The sequence below is a fragment of the Brachyistius frenatus genome, unplaced genomic scaffold (assembly GCF_029030835.1).
Source record: "Brachyistius frenatus isolate BFR_SWC_R1_liver_20210118 unplaced genomic scaffold, ASM2903083v1 Contig_90, whole genome shotgun sequence".
In the NCBI taxonomy this organism is placed as follows: Eukaryota; Metazoa; Chordata; class Actinopteri; family Embiotocidae; genus Brachyistius; species Brachyistius frenatus.
The window spans coordinates 769,642-783,373 of NW_027210689.1; the positions used below are offsets into that span (position 1 = coordinate 769,642).

The window sequence follows — 13,732 nt, forward strand, 5'->3', positions numbered from 1 at the left end:
GGCCAAAGCAAGTGTGTGCTCGCAGCAGAGATACACCAAGGCTCCTCTTCGTCCGTGAGTATATCATTTTTTTAAATAAAATCACGTGGTTTTGTGTGTGTGTCATCTTTTTCTAGCTGTGGACACTAATGTATAGTTTTAATCCCATATTATTTTTGTGAGATCTTCCAAAAATGAACTGACTTTTTAAATGGTTTGTTTTATTGGCATTAATGTCAGTGTTAAAAAAAATAACAAAAAAATAAAAGTGTTTCAGAAGATTCAATTAAATGGACATTAACTCTGTTACTGTACAGTTTTCCGTGTAAAGGTTGATCTTTTAGACATAATTGGTGCAGAGTGGGCAGACAGAACCCTGAATTTAACTACGCTGTAGAATGTATGCACTTAAATAGCTTGTGTTCATATGTGTCGGGCATTTATCTCTTGTTTTGACCGGGCAGCACTTTTCCACCCTGACTATCCTCTTCGGTGTTGGCTGTTATCGAGCATCATAGGAAATCCATCAGTGTGCGTCACCTTTTTCGCCCTGTAACCTGAGGGACACACTGGTCTCTGCGGTCACTTTTCCTGTCCACCCCACCCATCATCATCATGGACCTGATAGACTTAGGAGACGTGGGCAGTGGCTGTGAAGAAAAAAACTGTGGCCTTACATCAAGCTTCCAGGAGGACTGCTCCAACAATGACTGCCACTGGGAGGAACCTATGTTTGGACTGATTGAATTAGGTGGGTAAAAACAGTGGTTATAATTGTGCTGATGCATAATGTTTTAGAAAAGTTTTGTAAAAAAGAAACATATCAGCAACTTTGGTCTTTATTATGTTTCACTGAAGGAAATTGTTGCGTCAACTCAAGATGGCAGCTGCCAGTCTTCTTGTGCTGCTTCTCTCTTATTACCAAGGATTCCAGCTGTCTTGATCAATAAACACTGACTTAAAAAAAAAATGAAAGACACAAATATTAACTGTAGAAATCAAGAAACCTGTGAAAATTGTTCGCTGGAAGCTTTATTGATGGTTTCTTGAGTGTCATTTGGAAAAAACAGTGTGATACTTCCCTTAATATAGTGTATATTACCTTTGACAATAGGTTGGCTGTTGAAAGTTGTCCATGCTTGCTTGCTTTTAATGGTATATCTGTCCTTCCCAGCTATGACTTGGATGTGAGGAAAATTAATAAAGAATATTCTCACTCTGATTATTATTTAAGCATGGCATAAATACACAGCCGATGCCAGCTATTGGTTAGTTTTGCCTAAAAAACATTGTAAATGGAGGAAACAGTTGACCTGGTTCAAAGGTAAAAAAAAAAAATCCACCTCCAATCTTTAAAGCTTTTAAGTTAATGCGTCATTTGTTTGATTTGTAAAAAAAAATGGCATATTGTGGTTTTATGGGAGGTTATACCCTAAATAAATATATAACGTTAATTAGAGAACCAGGCTAAGACTCGAAGTGTCCCCTTTTCCAGTCTGTGCTAAGCCAAGCAAACCAGCTGGAGGCTTTAGCTTCTTTGTACAGTACAAATTGTTTCATCTAGCACTTAGAAAAAGATGACTGCTTCAAGATTTCACATTGGTAACAGTGTGCTAAAAACTAAAGATTTCAATTCTTAATTTTCCAGACAATGTGTGTATTTGTAACACTAATGATGGCAAAATATTTGTTTTGTTTTTTTCTAGTGTGTGTGACTGTGATTTACATCCCACTGATGCTATTTGGCCTTCTGGGAAATATACTGACGATTCTAGTGGTTTTGCTCCGCCCACACATGAGAAGTTCCACCTACCTGTACCTGAGCAGCATGGCTGTTAGTGATCTACTGATCCTCCTACTGCTGCCTTTGGATCTGTTTAAGGTACACACACATAAACAAGGTCCACCTTTCTCTATGCATGCATGTTACGGCAATATGGAATCAGATCATGTTGCAGCTCAAGAGGAAGTCCAAGCAGAATTTCTAGATGAGTTGTTTGAATGAAGCAGCAGGTACAATTTGCTTCCTGTCAGGAGTAGAGATGGTGGTTTAAATTTGTTTCCCTCAGGGGGAATCCCTGCCTCCAAATTAAGTTTTGTTACATTCGAGGGCTGTGTCACAGCCAGAGTGCTTTTAAATTCTTCTATCATTTCCTCTGCACAATGGCATCATCTTTAGGTGTAAGTAAATAACAAACAATATTTCATTGTTTAGATTTATTTTTTGCTGTTATTGCAACCTAATTCATCTAAATGACATATCAATTCTGACAGCATCATTCAGTCTCAGTCTCCAAATTGTGTAAATGTGGTGGAGGGTTCTGAAGATGACGTCCCCATTTTTAATCGCTGAAATGTCTGAAATGTTAATGACAGTTTCAAAGTCTGGAGCCAGGCTGACTCTGTGGTGATGTGGTAGTATCATATTGTATAATGGAAGTGAAGAGGGCCATGTTAAACAAGCTTTGAATTGAAATACATATGCCGCCTAATTGCCCTTCCAGTTTTCAATCTATCTGAGTTGTGTCTCGTGAAATGACAAGACTTATCAAATGAACACAAGGGAAGATTGATCAGGCCTTCTTGGAAAAGCCGAGAGCAAATATCATGGCAATCCTTTAGTTTGCCATAGCAACAAAAATGTGGAAAATCAGGGGATCTGCAAAGTCATTCTGAGAGGAACACAAATGTGTGCACCATCTTTCATGGCTATCCACTCCATAGTTGTTGATACGTTAAACTCTGAACCAGAAATGCACACCTGATGGTGACACCTAGTGTGTACACCACGTTGTAGGATTGATCATCTAAGAACCATGAATGTTGTAGATTTAAAGTTACAGAAAACATTGACATTGAGGCATTGAAAATCTGTAGGAAATGTTTCATTCATTTGATGTCATTTTTCATTGTAGTGCCTAGTGCCATTTTGTTTGTTGTGAAAAATGTTTTATTTAGAATGTTAACGTAAGCTAACTATCTGTGAAAGTTTTAATGACTAGTTCTTACGCTTGAAACTCCGTCCACACTACACAATGTGTTTGACTCTGTCAGTTCCAGTTTGTCATCATATATAATTGCTTTGTCTCTCGTAGCTCTGGAAACCCAGACCCTGGACATTAGGGGACCTTACCTGTAAACTGACCATGTTCCTTTCGGAGTGCTGCACCTTCTGCACCATCCTCCACATCACCTTCCTCTCCCTGGAAAGGTACCTGGCGGTCTGCTGGCCGATCACAGCCAAGACACTGGTGACACGGCGCAGAACCAGGACTGTCATTGGCTGCCTGTGGCTGGGTGCGGCCGTTAGTGCTGCACCAGTGTTGGTCATGGTTGGAGTGGAAGAAGTTGGGGGAGAGGAGCTTGGGTTTAGCCAGTGGAGGGAGGACAGAGGCTGGACAGGCAGCAAAGGAGAACAGGGAGGATTTAGGATTGGTGGAGGGGAAAGAGGAAGTGGACATATGGCCTTGAAGGATGGAGGAATACAGGAAATAATGTTGGGGGAAAGAGAGACAAAGGGATGGGGTGAAAGAGTTGGGGATTTGAAATGGTTTAGCAATGATGGGGAGGACAAACTGAGAATAGGAGATTTTAATGAAAGGAAACAAGGAGATGGAGGTGAAATGACGGATAAAATACGAGCAGATGAGGAAGGAGGTGAAGAAGAAGGAAAGGTGGAACTTGAGGAAGAGAAGCCAAATAAAAAAAAGGAAGATGAGGGAGGAGGAAGGGAAGGGAGGGTTGATGGAGGTCTTGGAAGAGAGATTGACAAGAGAGAGTGCCGCTGCACAGACTATGCCGTCTCCTCTGGTCTGTTGTCGGCCATGATGATTCTCTCCAACTTGTACTTCCTTGTACCCCTCTGCATCCTGGGACTGATGTACAGCCTGATTGGAAGGACGCTGTGGCTCCGTCCAAAAAGCAGCCGTAGAGACCAGAGTCACCGACATACTGTCAAAATGCTGGGTGAGGAAAAACACACATCACTATTGCTCCAGTAATAATTACTATGGTCACAATGAATGTTACCTTCTGGCTTACTGGAAGATGCAGGTTGCCCAGTAGATTGAGTAGGCTCCCTTTATGTGGAACAGAAATGTGATGATAACCACCTAGGAATAATATAAAGATATAAAATACATTTTAAATTTTGAGCTGTTTAAGAATTACATTTAAATAAGACATAGGCTGTGTTTCAAATGACATACTTCCCTTAGCACACTAATAAACATGTTAGGATTCTTGTGTAGTGCATGAATTTCAGCAGAGTAGCCCTGTCTCAAACTGCACAATGACATGCTGCGCTTACCGGAAGTAACTGTAACAATTGAATGCATCATCAACATATCTGCCGACTTTAACTATTTTACCCAGAAATTAATTTTGTGTTGTTTGTTTCACTGATGGCTTCAATCCAACAGCAGTATGGAAGTACTTAGTGAAAAATAAACACTTGTGTGTTGTGGTCTACAACCACTGCAGCTTCCTGAGACAATTTTATTTTGAAAATTATTAATGTCAGTGGTTCCCTCATTTTCCACTACGTAGCCAACATGGCGACCATTGAGCGTGGAAAGTGTCCAGTGATTCACGCTCATTTTTTGACTGTTTTGAATGCATCGTCCAAATACCTGTATTGCACTGCATGTCTCCATACTACCTCACTGTGAATGCACTTATGCACTCAAAATAATGAATGTCAGTATGTAAGGATTAAAACACATCAAGAGACATGCTTGATAGTGACTTCCTGTTTTATAAATGTTTTTATGGTTTCTCAGGATGTGGGTATCTAATTAGTGATTGCTCTATTGAATCAGTTCTCAATATTGGAAATCTATGAGCGTTTTACTGATACTCTGGAACCAGTTGGAACCAGTTTGCAAGTTCAAATTTAGCCTCCGTATAAACCAAGCATACAGCTGGAATATATGAACTGTTTAAACTGAAAAATTAATGTGGAATATTGCTAGCATGATCAAAATCATATTTATTGTAAACTTAACATATTTTGAATTACAATTGCATAAATGACACAATACAGCTGAAATTACAAGATATGACATCACAATAGTTAGAATTACCAAAGTAAGTGAATGAGATTATTATTGGCTGTCCTGATCCACCTAACCAGCTTTTGTTTTGTTTTACTTAGCAGGTTAATGTAAGCTTTGTCAGTTAGTTTAGTTATAGCCACCACAGTGCTGTTACTGTTATGTAACTGTTGAAGTTATAAGGTTCGCTGTTAGTTATGTCATGATGCCTCTTGTTTACAGTAGAGGGATTTTGATTGGACAAATGAATCTTAGCGACAAATTTACACAATTGCTTGAGTTTTCACTGGTTATCACATGTCTTATGTTTAAATGGTCCAGACCAATTAGAAAATCAGCCCAGTCCAGGAAGGTGTTTGGAGACCTCATGTCATTTTTACAGGTCATGCGGCACAGGTCCAGGAAGCCAGGAGTGGAACAGGACTGATTTTAATGTTCTCCTCCTGTGTCCCTCTCCCTCATTTGTCTTTCTCTCTCTCCACCTCCTCCAGGAGTGATTGTCCTGGCCTTTGTCCTGTGCTGGCTCCCTTTCCATGTGGGTCGGACAATATTCTCTCTTTCTCTGGGCACTGGTACTGACAAACAGGAAACACACACAGACACAAACTCAGACATTAACACACTCTCTGATATCAGCAGAGACAGCAACGATATCAACACACATGCTGTTACGAAATCTTTCGGCCACATGGACACACACTTCTCTGAGGCCCACTCCCAGACCGGAGAGATGAATGAGCACACTCTTACAGAGAGAGATGAAATATACTGTGAGATCTGTGGAAAGACAAAAGTCAAAATCAACACACACACTGATGATATGGACACAGACACACAGTCATTTCCTGCCATTTCAAACACTGGCACAGGCCCACATGATCTGGATCCTAGCATTAAAACAAATACACATATGGAAACACACAATGATTCAGCACATGATAATACTCTGCTGAGAAGATTTGCAGATGACAAAATACAAAACAGGACACCTATATGTAAAAATTCACAAAACAATCAAACTAATCACACACAGCCTACAGCAGGTACAAACACATATGCTGCGCCACCCACCGACCTGTATAATGATAACACACACAATCATGCACGCTTCAACTACACAAAGTCGCACCCTGACACACACTTGTATTTTTTATACTATCTGTCTCAGTATTTTAATCTTGTGTCATCTGTTCTCTTCTACCTCAGTGCTGCTGTCAATCCTTTACTGTACAACCTGATGTCTGCCAGATACAGACATGCTGTACACAGCCTCTTACACACACATTCTCACACACAGGCTTATCGCCTACGAACACTTACGACACAGCAGTCCACGACTACTTTGTAAGGGCAAATATTATATGCACAGGAATAAATGCACACACTGAATGCAAAAAAGAACAAGCCTTGATTTCTTTCAAATGTTCTTCTGTAAAATCCACGACCGTATAAATTATAGCATACTGACATATATTTAAAGAGTAAATAAAAAGGGCAAATGTGTGTTTCAGTTAATGGATGCTGTTCTGTTTGATGTAAATGTTACATTACTAATGTAAAAGCTTAAGAAAATTGTGACATTTGAATTAACTTAGACCAGTTCCAATTTGTTCCAACTGTTGCTTTAAAGCACAGCAGTCATTTTGACTTGCCACAGGTGTCACTAATAAAATTTAAAAAATGGTTGGATTCCATTTAGGCATTTCTGCCATAAACTGTGTATAAAAGCTTAAGTAGCTTCTTCTGAGTCTGAAAAATGAGGCCTATGCAGAAGTGCCTTAAAGTGTCACTAGCGGGTTGGCTCCAAAATGGCTCCACAGACTACCATTACTATCTTCCACAACCCATTATTTTGTCATCCGCTACAGTTACTCCTTCTTAATCGTTTTCTGGCAGTCTATCTGAAAATAATCGCATGATTGATTAGATATTAAGCCTCAAAAAGCGGTAAAACTTGGGGGCGTATGATTGACAGGTCTGTGGTGCAGTCAGGTTTCCACTGAAGTTGGGCTTGGCGTGATGTTCTTTTGGTTTCCAATCAGATCGAGTCAGAGCCACAACTTTCTCCTCCTTGGCTCATCCAAGCATGGTCACTTCTGACTCCAAACCGCTCCGAACTGTTGCCTGGTTTTATCCAAAGTTGGAATATGGGTTCACCTTGAGGCTTTATTGTGAGGAAATTGTGGCGAGAGGACTTTAAGGATGCTGTGTGCAGTCAGGGCTTACGTTTACCTACAGTAGCTCACTGTTGATGGTCAGTAAATATCTCCAGGCTTCAGGCTAGGTGCTTGTTCATCCACAATGTTGTGTTTTCTTTTCTTATGTGTTTTAAACAACGGATTATTTTTGACACATTAATATTTATATAGAACTGTGTGGCTGGTTATTCAATTATTGTATCATAAAGTAGGTCCTGTATTTACTCTCTTTTAACTCTGTTTTAGGACTTTAGCTGCTAAAAGCACCCTCAAGTTAGTTGCTAACTGTGTCTGTCTGGTTTGGTGCTGAGCACATAGTGTATATGGCGCTTTTAGAGCCTTAAAAAAAACACACAAAAAAACAGCTGCATGACGTGGCTAAAAAGGTTCACTATATACCTGAGGTATGTGACCCAAAAGTGTATAGTTGAGGGGTGGTCAACAAAACAATGACCTATTTCATATTGAAACTTTGTTTTCGTATTGTTTTTCATACCACAATGTGAGTTTGTAATGAGCAGTTGACTTTTCTTCCCAGACATGAAAGCTACACCTGCAATGTTCACAAATGCATCCCTAGAAATGTTTCCAAATTCTGTTGTCAGTTAACCTATTTAGTTGTGAGATGTTCAAACAGGTGTTGTTGTTTTTTTTTACCTTTACACAACTTTTCCAGTCTTTTCTTGCCCCAGTCACAACTTTTTTAGAAATGTGGATACCAGCAAGCTATCAAATTCAAAACGAGCACAAATCTTTCATAAATCAAAAAATGTATCAGTTTCAACATTTGTGTTGTCTTTGGTCTATTGTCAATTAAATAAGGGTTTATGAGATTTGCAAATGATTGCATTGTTTGAATTTACATTTTACACACATCTAAGAGAGAGAGAGAGAGAGAGAGAGAGAGAGAGAGAGAGAGAGAGAGAGAGAGAGAGAGAGAGACAGACAGAGACAGAGAGAGAGAGAGAGAGAGAGAACAGGGCTATTGTTTTGATTCATGTAGTTTCATACAGGCTGATGTGTTTTGATGTAGTATATATTACATTACGTGTCAAATACAGATATAAATGCCTTTATTTGCTTCACATTTGAGGTTTTATCTCTTCTGTGAAGGAGGTAATGTTTTCTCCCATGTTAGTCTGTCAGCAGGAAACACTTTAAAATGGATTTCTTAAAGTGGTGGACAGACCGGCCTCAGGCTAAAGGACAATTGATTCGATTTTGTCAGTAATCCAGGCATTTTCTGCCATGAGATCTGATCCTGTTTTAGAACTATGTATATATAAAACAGAATTTATTCTAAATTATAGTTGTATGAGAAATGTACAATTACAATTTCTATAGTTATTGACATCTCCCTTTGTTTTTTTTTAATTATCTTTCTAGTGTCTCCCATCTTGTTTAATTGCCATTATAGCTCACAATCTAGTTAACTATGACTCTTATAACTGCACACTATTAACCAAGAGGAGGTTTAATGGTCTGCTTGTATTTGACACATTACAATATTTCATATATAACTGCTGACAAAGAACTGTTTTTGTTTAATTTTTATTGTACTCTATTAATCCACGAGGGGAAATTATTTCGCTACAGCATCATCCCGAGGGGGAGCTGCTGCAACAGGCTGCCTCGACCGCGGCGCCAACTAACCTGAGGGGCATGTTTTGGGTGTTGGGAGGAAGCCGGAGAAACTGGAGAGAACCCACGCAAGCACAGGGAGAACATGCAAACTCCGCACAGAAAGGCCCAGGACCGGATTCGAACCCGGAACCTTTTTTGCTGTGAGGCGACAATGCTAACCACTGCACCACTGTGCCTCCCTATTTATTTATTTGATTGATGTAGTTTCATACAGGCTGATGTGTTTTGATGTACAGGTTTTTACAGGTTTTTCTTGCTGTAGTGTTATAAAATGTTGGCTGACTCAAATGTTTTGCATTGCTTTTTGTCTTCTGTTTAGAGTGGCCTTTGAACACGCTTGCATGAATATAGTGTACAGTGTGTTGAAACAATAGTGGATTGTAACATTACAGTATTTTATGGTCTGAGGCTGGAGAGGGACTGATATTTTTCTTCTTTTGGAGAAAACTTTTTAAAATCTTTGGGTTGAAATCGGATCGTGCACCAGCACAGTCATTTGCATACACACACACCTGCCACAACTTCTCATTCATACCAAAACAAAGAAAATACAGATACACAAAAACAACACTACGACCACAGTCGTAACACTGGACAACTGGCATATTCTGTCATGTAAAACTGACAACCAGTTAATCACATGAATTTGACACTGTGGAAAATACATACATTTGCTTTCTTGTCAAGAGTTAGAGTAGAAAATCAGTGCCAGTCTCACATCTGGACATTGAATATGAAGCTACAGTGCATCAGCAATTAGCCTGGTTGTTTTATCTTGGCTTTATAAGTCACTCAAAAACCAAAATGTAATAATTGGTACATAGTGTAACAGAGGTTTATTTGTTGGCCATCTCTTTGCTATAACTAATAATAGTGTACGGTATAGAATAGTATTCTTCACAACCCTCCAGTACAGAGCAACCCGGCAACATGGTGCACCATTTTCCAAATTATTATCCAGATGTCATCTTTGTTTATCTACAACAGTCACAAAATTAAGGACTTTTTCAGCTTCACTTATTGCAATGTGGATTACTGCACAAGCAAAAACTGATGACAAAAGATTTTTTTCATTTTAAAACAAAATACATTGTACCAAATCATTGAGCAGATTGCCTACAACTCAAAAAAGAAACTGTTTTAAAGAAGGCAATACTCCTCAAAAATAAATAATTTAAAACTAGTTCCAGACAAAGCTACAGTACAGTCTAATTACAGTCCTTCTTTAATATCCCTTAAACAACTCTCTAATTTGTTGAACTTGTTGGCCATGTCAACCAATTCTCATCCCTAGGGTGTAATATGAGGGTTTTACAAAAGCAAAGTAAATACATTTGTATCTTCTACACATGGAATAAATGTTAAGGTGTGGTGTGTAATCGGACCCAAACGCAGATACAGGACAGCAGAGTTCTTTCTCAAGCCAGGATTCTTTATTTTCCCAGGCAGGAATAAACGGGGAACAAACAGAATGTCTAAGTTCTGAGGCGGCCAAGCGCCAAAAAAGTCCCTTCTCTCTCCTCTGAATCCGAGAGTGGCAGGAAAACCGGCAGAATACAGTCACGTCAGACGGAGGTGCATCCATGTGCTCCGCTTGGGTCCGAGCTGGTGTGTGGCTCTGCTGCGGAAGCGGCTGGCAGGCAGGCAGGCAGAGAAGGCATGGCTTTGCTGTGGGGAATCCCGAGGTCCGCCACAAGAGCAGCAGACAAGCTGGATCGCTGTGTGGATCTCCGTGGTCCTACACAGGAGATCAGGCAGGGTCGACTGTGTGACACCCGAGGTTCGACACAGGATTGCCAAGACTTTGGTAGGTAGGTAGGTAGGTATATACTTTATTAATCCCCAAGGGGAATTTTTTTTAATTTTTTTTTAGGTAGGTATATACTTTATATACTTTGACAGCTGATCTCCGAGGAACGAACTGGAAGACTTCTTTGCACAGGTGAAACCTGAGGCTCGACACTGGACGGCAGGGCAGACTGTGTGACACCCGAGGTTTGACACAGGATTGCCAAGACTTATACAGCTGATCTCCACGGAACGAACTGGAATCTTCTTCGTTCAGGTGAATGCCCGAGGCTCGACGCTGAATGGCAGGTACAGGAAACAGACGGGGAGTCAGAACCGGAATTTCTCAAGCAAAGAGACAGACAGACTTACGGGACGTGATACCTGGTAGGTGGACGGACGGACTGACAGCTTGGAGGAGAATGACCGGAGCATTTATACCAGCTGGAGGTGATCACAGGAGATGAAGCACAGCTGTGCTGACGGAGAGAGCGCATCAGTGGGCAGAACTCGGAGGAGGGTACTGCTGAGGAGATGAAAACAAAACAGAAGCACATGGCACAACAATAACAAACAGAGGGGAATGACAGCACACATGAGGAGAGGGATTGGGGGTTAAACAGAGGAAAACACACTAGGGATAGACAGGAATCCTCACAATAAAGAGCACAAGCCCGACCTTTCAAAATGAACAAACAGTGGGGAAATAGTTTTGCTGAAGGAAGCGACGTTGCAGTCTGCTTTAGGCTATGTACAGTAGATAACTTTGAGGTTCACTAATCATTGAAAGTAAATTAAAGTTTTCTTATTGTTTGCCTCAGTTTGCTTGCCAAATACACCCTCACACCCCACTAATGTTGTCTGTTAGCTAATGCTAGCGCATATCAGCTAACATGTTGCTGTAAGCTATGGTTCAATAAAGAAACACTAGAGATGGGTATCATTCAAGCATTTTTGATACCAGTAAATATTTGACTTCAATACCAGTTCCTCAAATAAAAAACAAATGTTTTTATTCCAAATTTAACAAATCAGTTTTAAGAACAATCAAATTACATTACATAATGGTACAAATCCAGTTTTAGATAGATAGATAGATAGATAGATAGATAGATAGATAGATAGATAGATAGATAGATAGATAGACAGACAGACAGACAGACAGACAGACAGACAGACAGACAGACAGACAGACAGACAGACAGACAGACAGACTTAATTGATTCCACAAGGGGAAAGGTGTTCGCTACAGCAGCATGGAAAGATACACGATAAAACCAATACAAATTGCCCGAATAAAAATAGAGTCCAGTTTGCAGCCAATTATGGAGCCAGCCTTCTTCACCAGTTTGTTAAGTCTGTTGGTGTCACAGGCTCCAATGCTGCTCCCCCAGCAGACTACAGCAAAGTACAGTTCACTGGCCACAACAGATTGGTAGAACAACTCCAACATCTTGCTGCACACATTGAAGGATTGAAAGTTTTCTCAAGAAAAAGAGCCTACTTATCCCCTTCTTGTAGACAGCGTTGATGTTGGCCTTCCAGCTCAGTCTGTTGTCGATGGAGACACCCAGGAACTTGTACTCCTCAACCATGTCCACATCCTCTCCCAGAACCCACAGCAGTGGTGCAGCCGTGGTCTTCCTTCTGAAGTCGATCACCATCTCTCTGGTCTGGGCCACGTTCAGAAGCAGCTGATTTATACCAGCCCACTCCACAAAGTCACCCACTACTGCCCTGTACTCCTCCTCCCGTCTGTCCCTTATACACCCAACCACTGCAGAGTCAGCAGATGGCATGATCCCGAGTTGTACTGGAAGTCAATGGTGTACAAGGTGAACAAGAGGGGAGACAGCACAGTCCCCTGTGGGCCTCCCGTACCACTGACCACCGTATCAGACAGAACACCGCTCAATCGGACAAACTGTGGTCTGCCTGTCAGGCAGTCAGTGATCCAGGAGACGGTGGACGTGTCCACCCCCACCACCTGCAGCTTCTCACTCAGCAGCAGTGTCAAAGATCATCATTTTTTTTAAATGTTAAACTTGTTGTCATGTGTCTTTCTGTAAATTTATGATTTACTGTATCTCTCCGTCTGCAACCCAATCAACAGAAAAAAGACCTTCAAAAAACAAAAAGGCAAAGAAGGAATACCAGTTTTACTTCTCATCCAGTGTACAGTTACAGTGTATCTGTAACACTACTACTGGAAGAGTAGTAGTTGTAGTAGTAGTAGTAGTAGGAAGAGAAGTAAAACTGGTATTCCCACATACGATCATCAACACAATGATCTGCACACCAGACAACTCTGCACCACTTTCTCTGGATTGTTTGTCTTTTTTATTTTTTGAAGGTCTTCTGTTGATTGGATTGTAGAGGAAGATATATATATATAAAGTATGGTGGACCGGGGGCTGGTTTAATGTTTAAAATTTCAACTCCACCTGGATGTGATTTCAACAGGTAAGTCTTTTATCCAAAGTAATTTTTTTTTCTTTAATTGGCCTTTGCTTTGTCTTTTCTCACATGGTGGTTCCCCACCAAAGATCTGGAGTCAGATCTGTTTATGTGGTCCAACCCAGTAGTCAGAAGAAAATTTTGACCAATTTTCACACTTTAGAAATTTGATTCCTCCAAAACAAAGTTCAACTAAAGCTAATATGAGACTTCACTTTGTCAAATTCCGAAGTTAGTGAGAAATTGACGTGGATACTGTTTCCTTGGTGATACATGAATGTCAGCACGATGAGGTCCAAAGGACCGAGTATATTTTCTGTAAAACTGACTGATAGAACCGAATGAAAGGGGAACAGATACAAATCTGTTTGCAGGTTGTAAGGGTTAGAGTTAGGGTTGGGGAGTTCTATTCCATTTGTGAAAAATGTTTTATCTCCAGACAGAGTAGAAATAGCAACTGAGGTATAGCGTTTGTTGCGACTGAAAACTAAGAGTCTGAAAAATTCAAAAAAATCAGTAGGCGTGGAGTTAGAAAGTGAGTATAGTAGACTTCTGTAAATATACAGTATTCATTATTTTAATTCCTCATTGATTTGCACAATCCTCTGAAAA

At 40.3% G+C, this 13,732-nt stretch overlaps 1 protein-coding gene across 1 annotated transcript; it reads left to right on the forward strand.

Moving 5' to 3' along the window:
• Positions 1-594: 594 nt before the first annotated feature.
• On the forward strand, positions 595-6,271 carry LOC138627687 (growth hormone secretagogue receptor type 1-like). The gene is made up of 6 exons (XM_069710190.1): positions 595-730; positions 1,686-1,861; positions 3,075-3,597; positions 3,646-3,945; positions 5,525-5,605; positions 6,240-6,271. The coding sequence occupies exons 1-6, from the start codon at positions 595-597 to the stop codon at positions 6,269-6,271; spliced, it is 1,248 nt and encodes a 415-aa protein (XP_069566291.1).
• Positions 6,272-13,732: the final 7,461 nt, after the last annotated feature.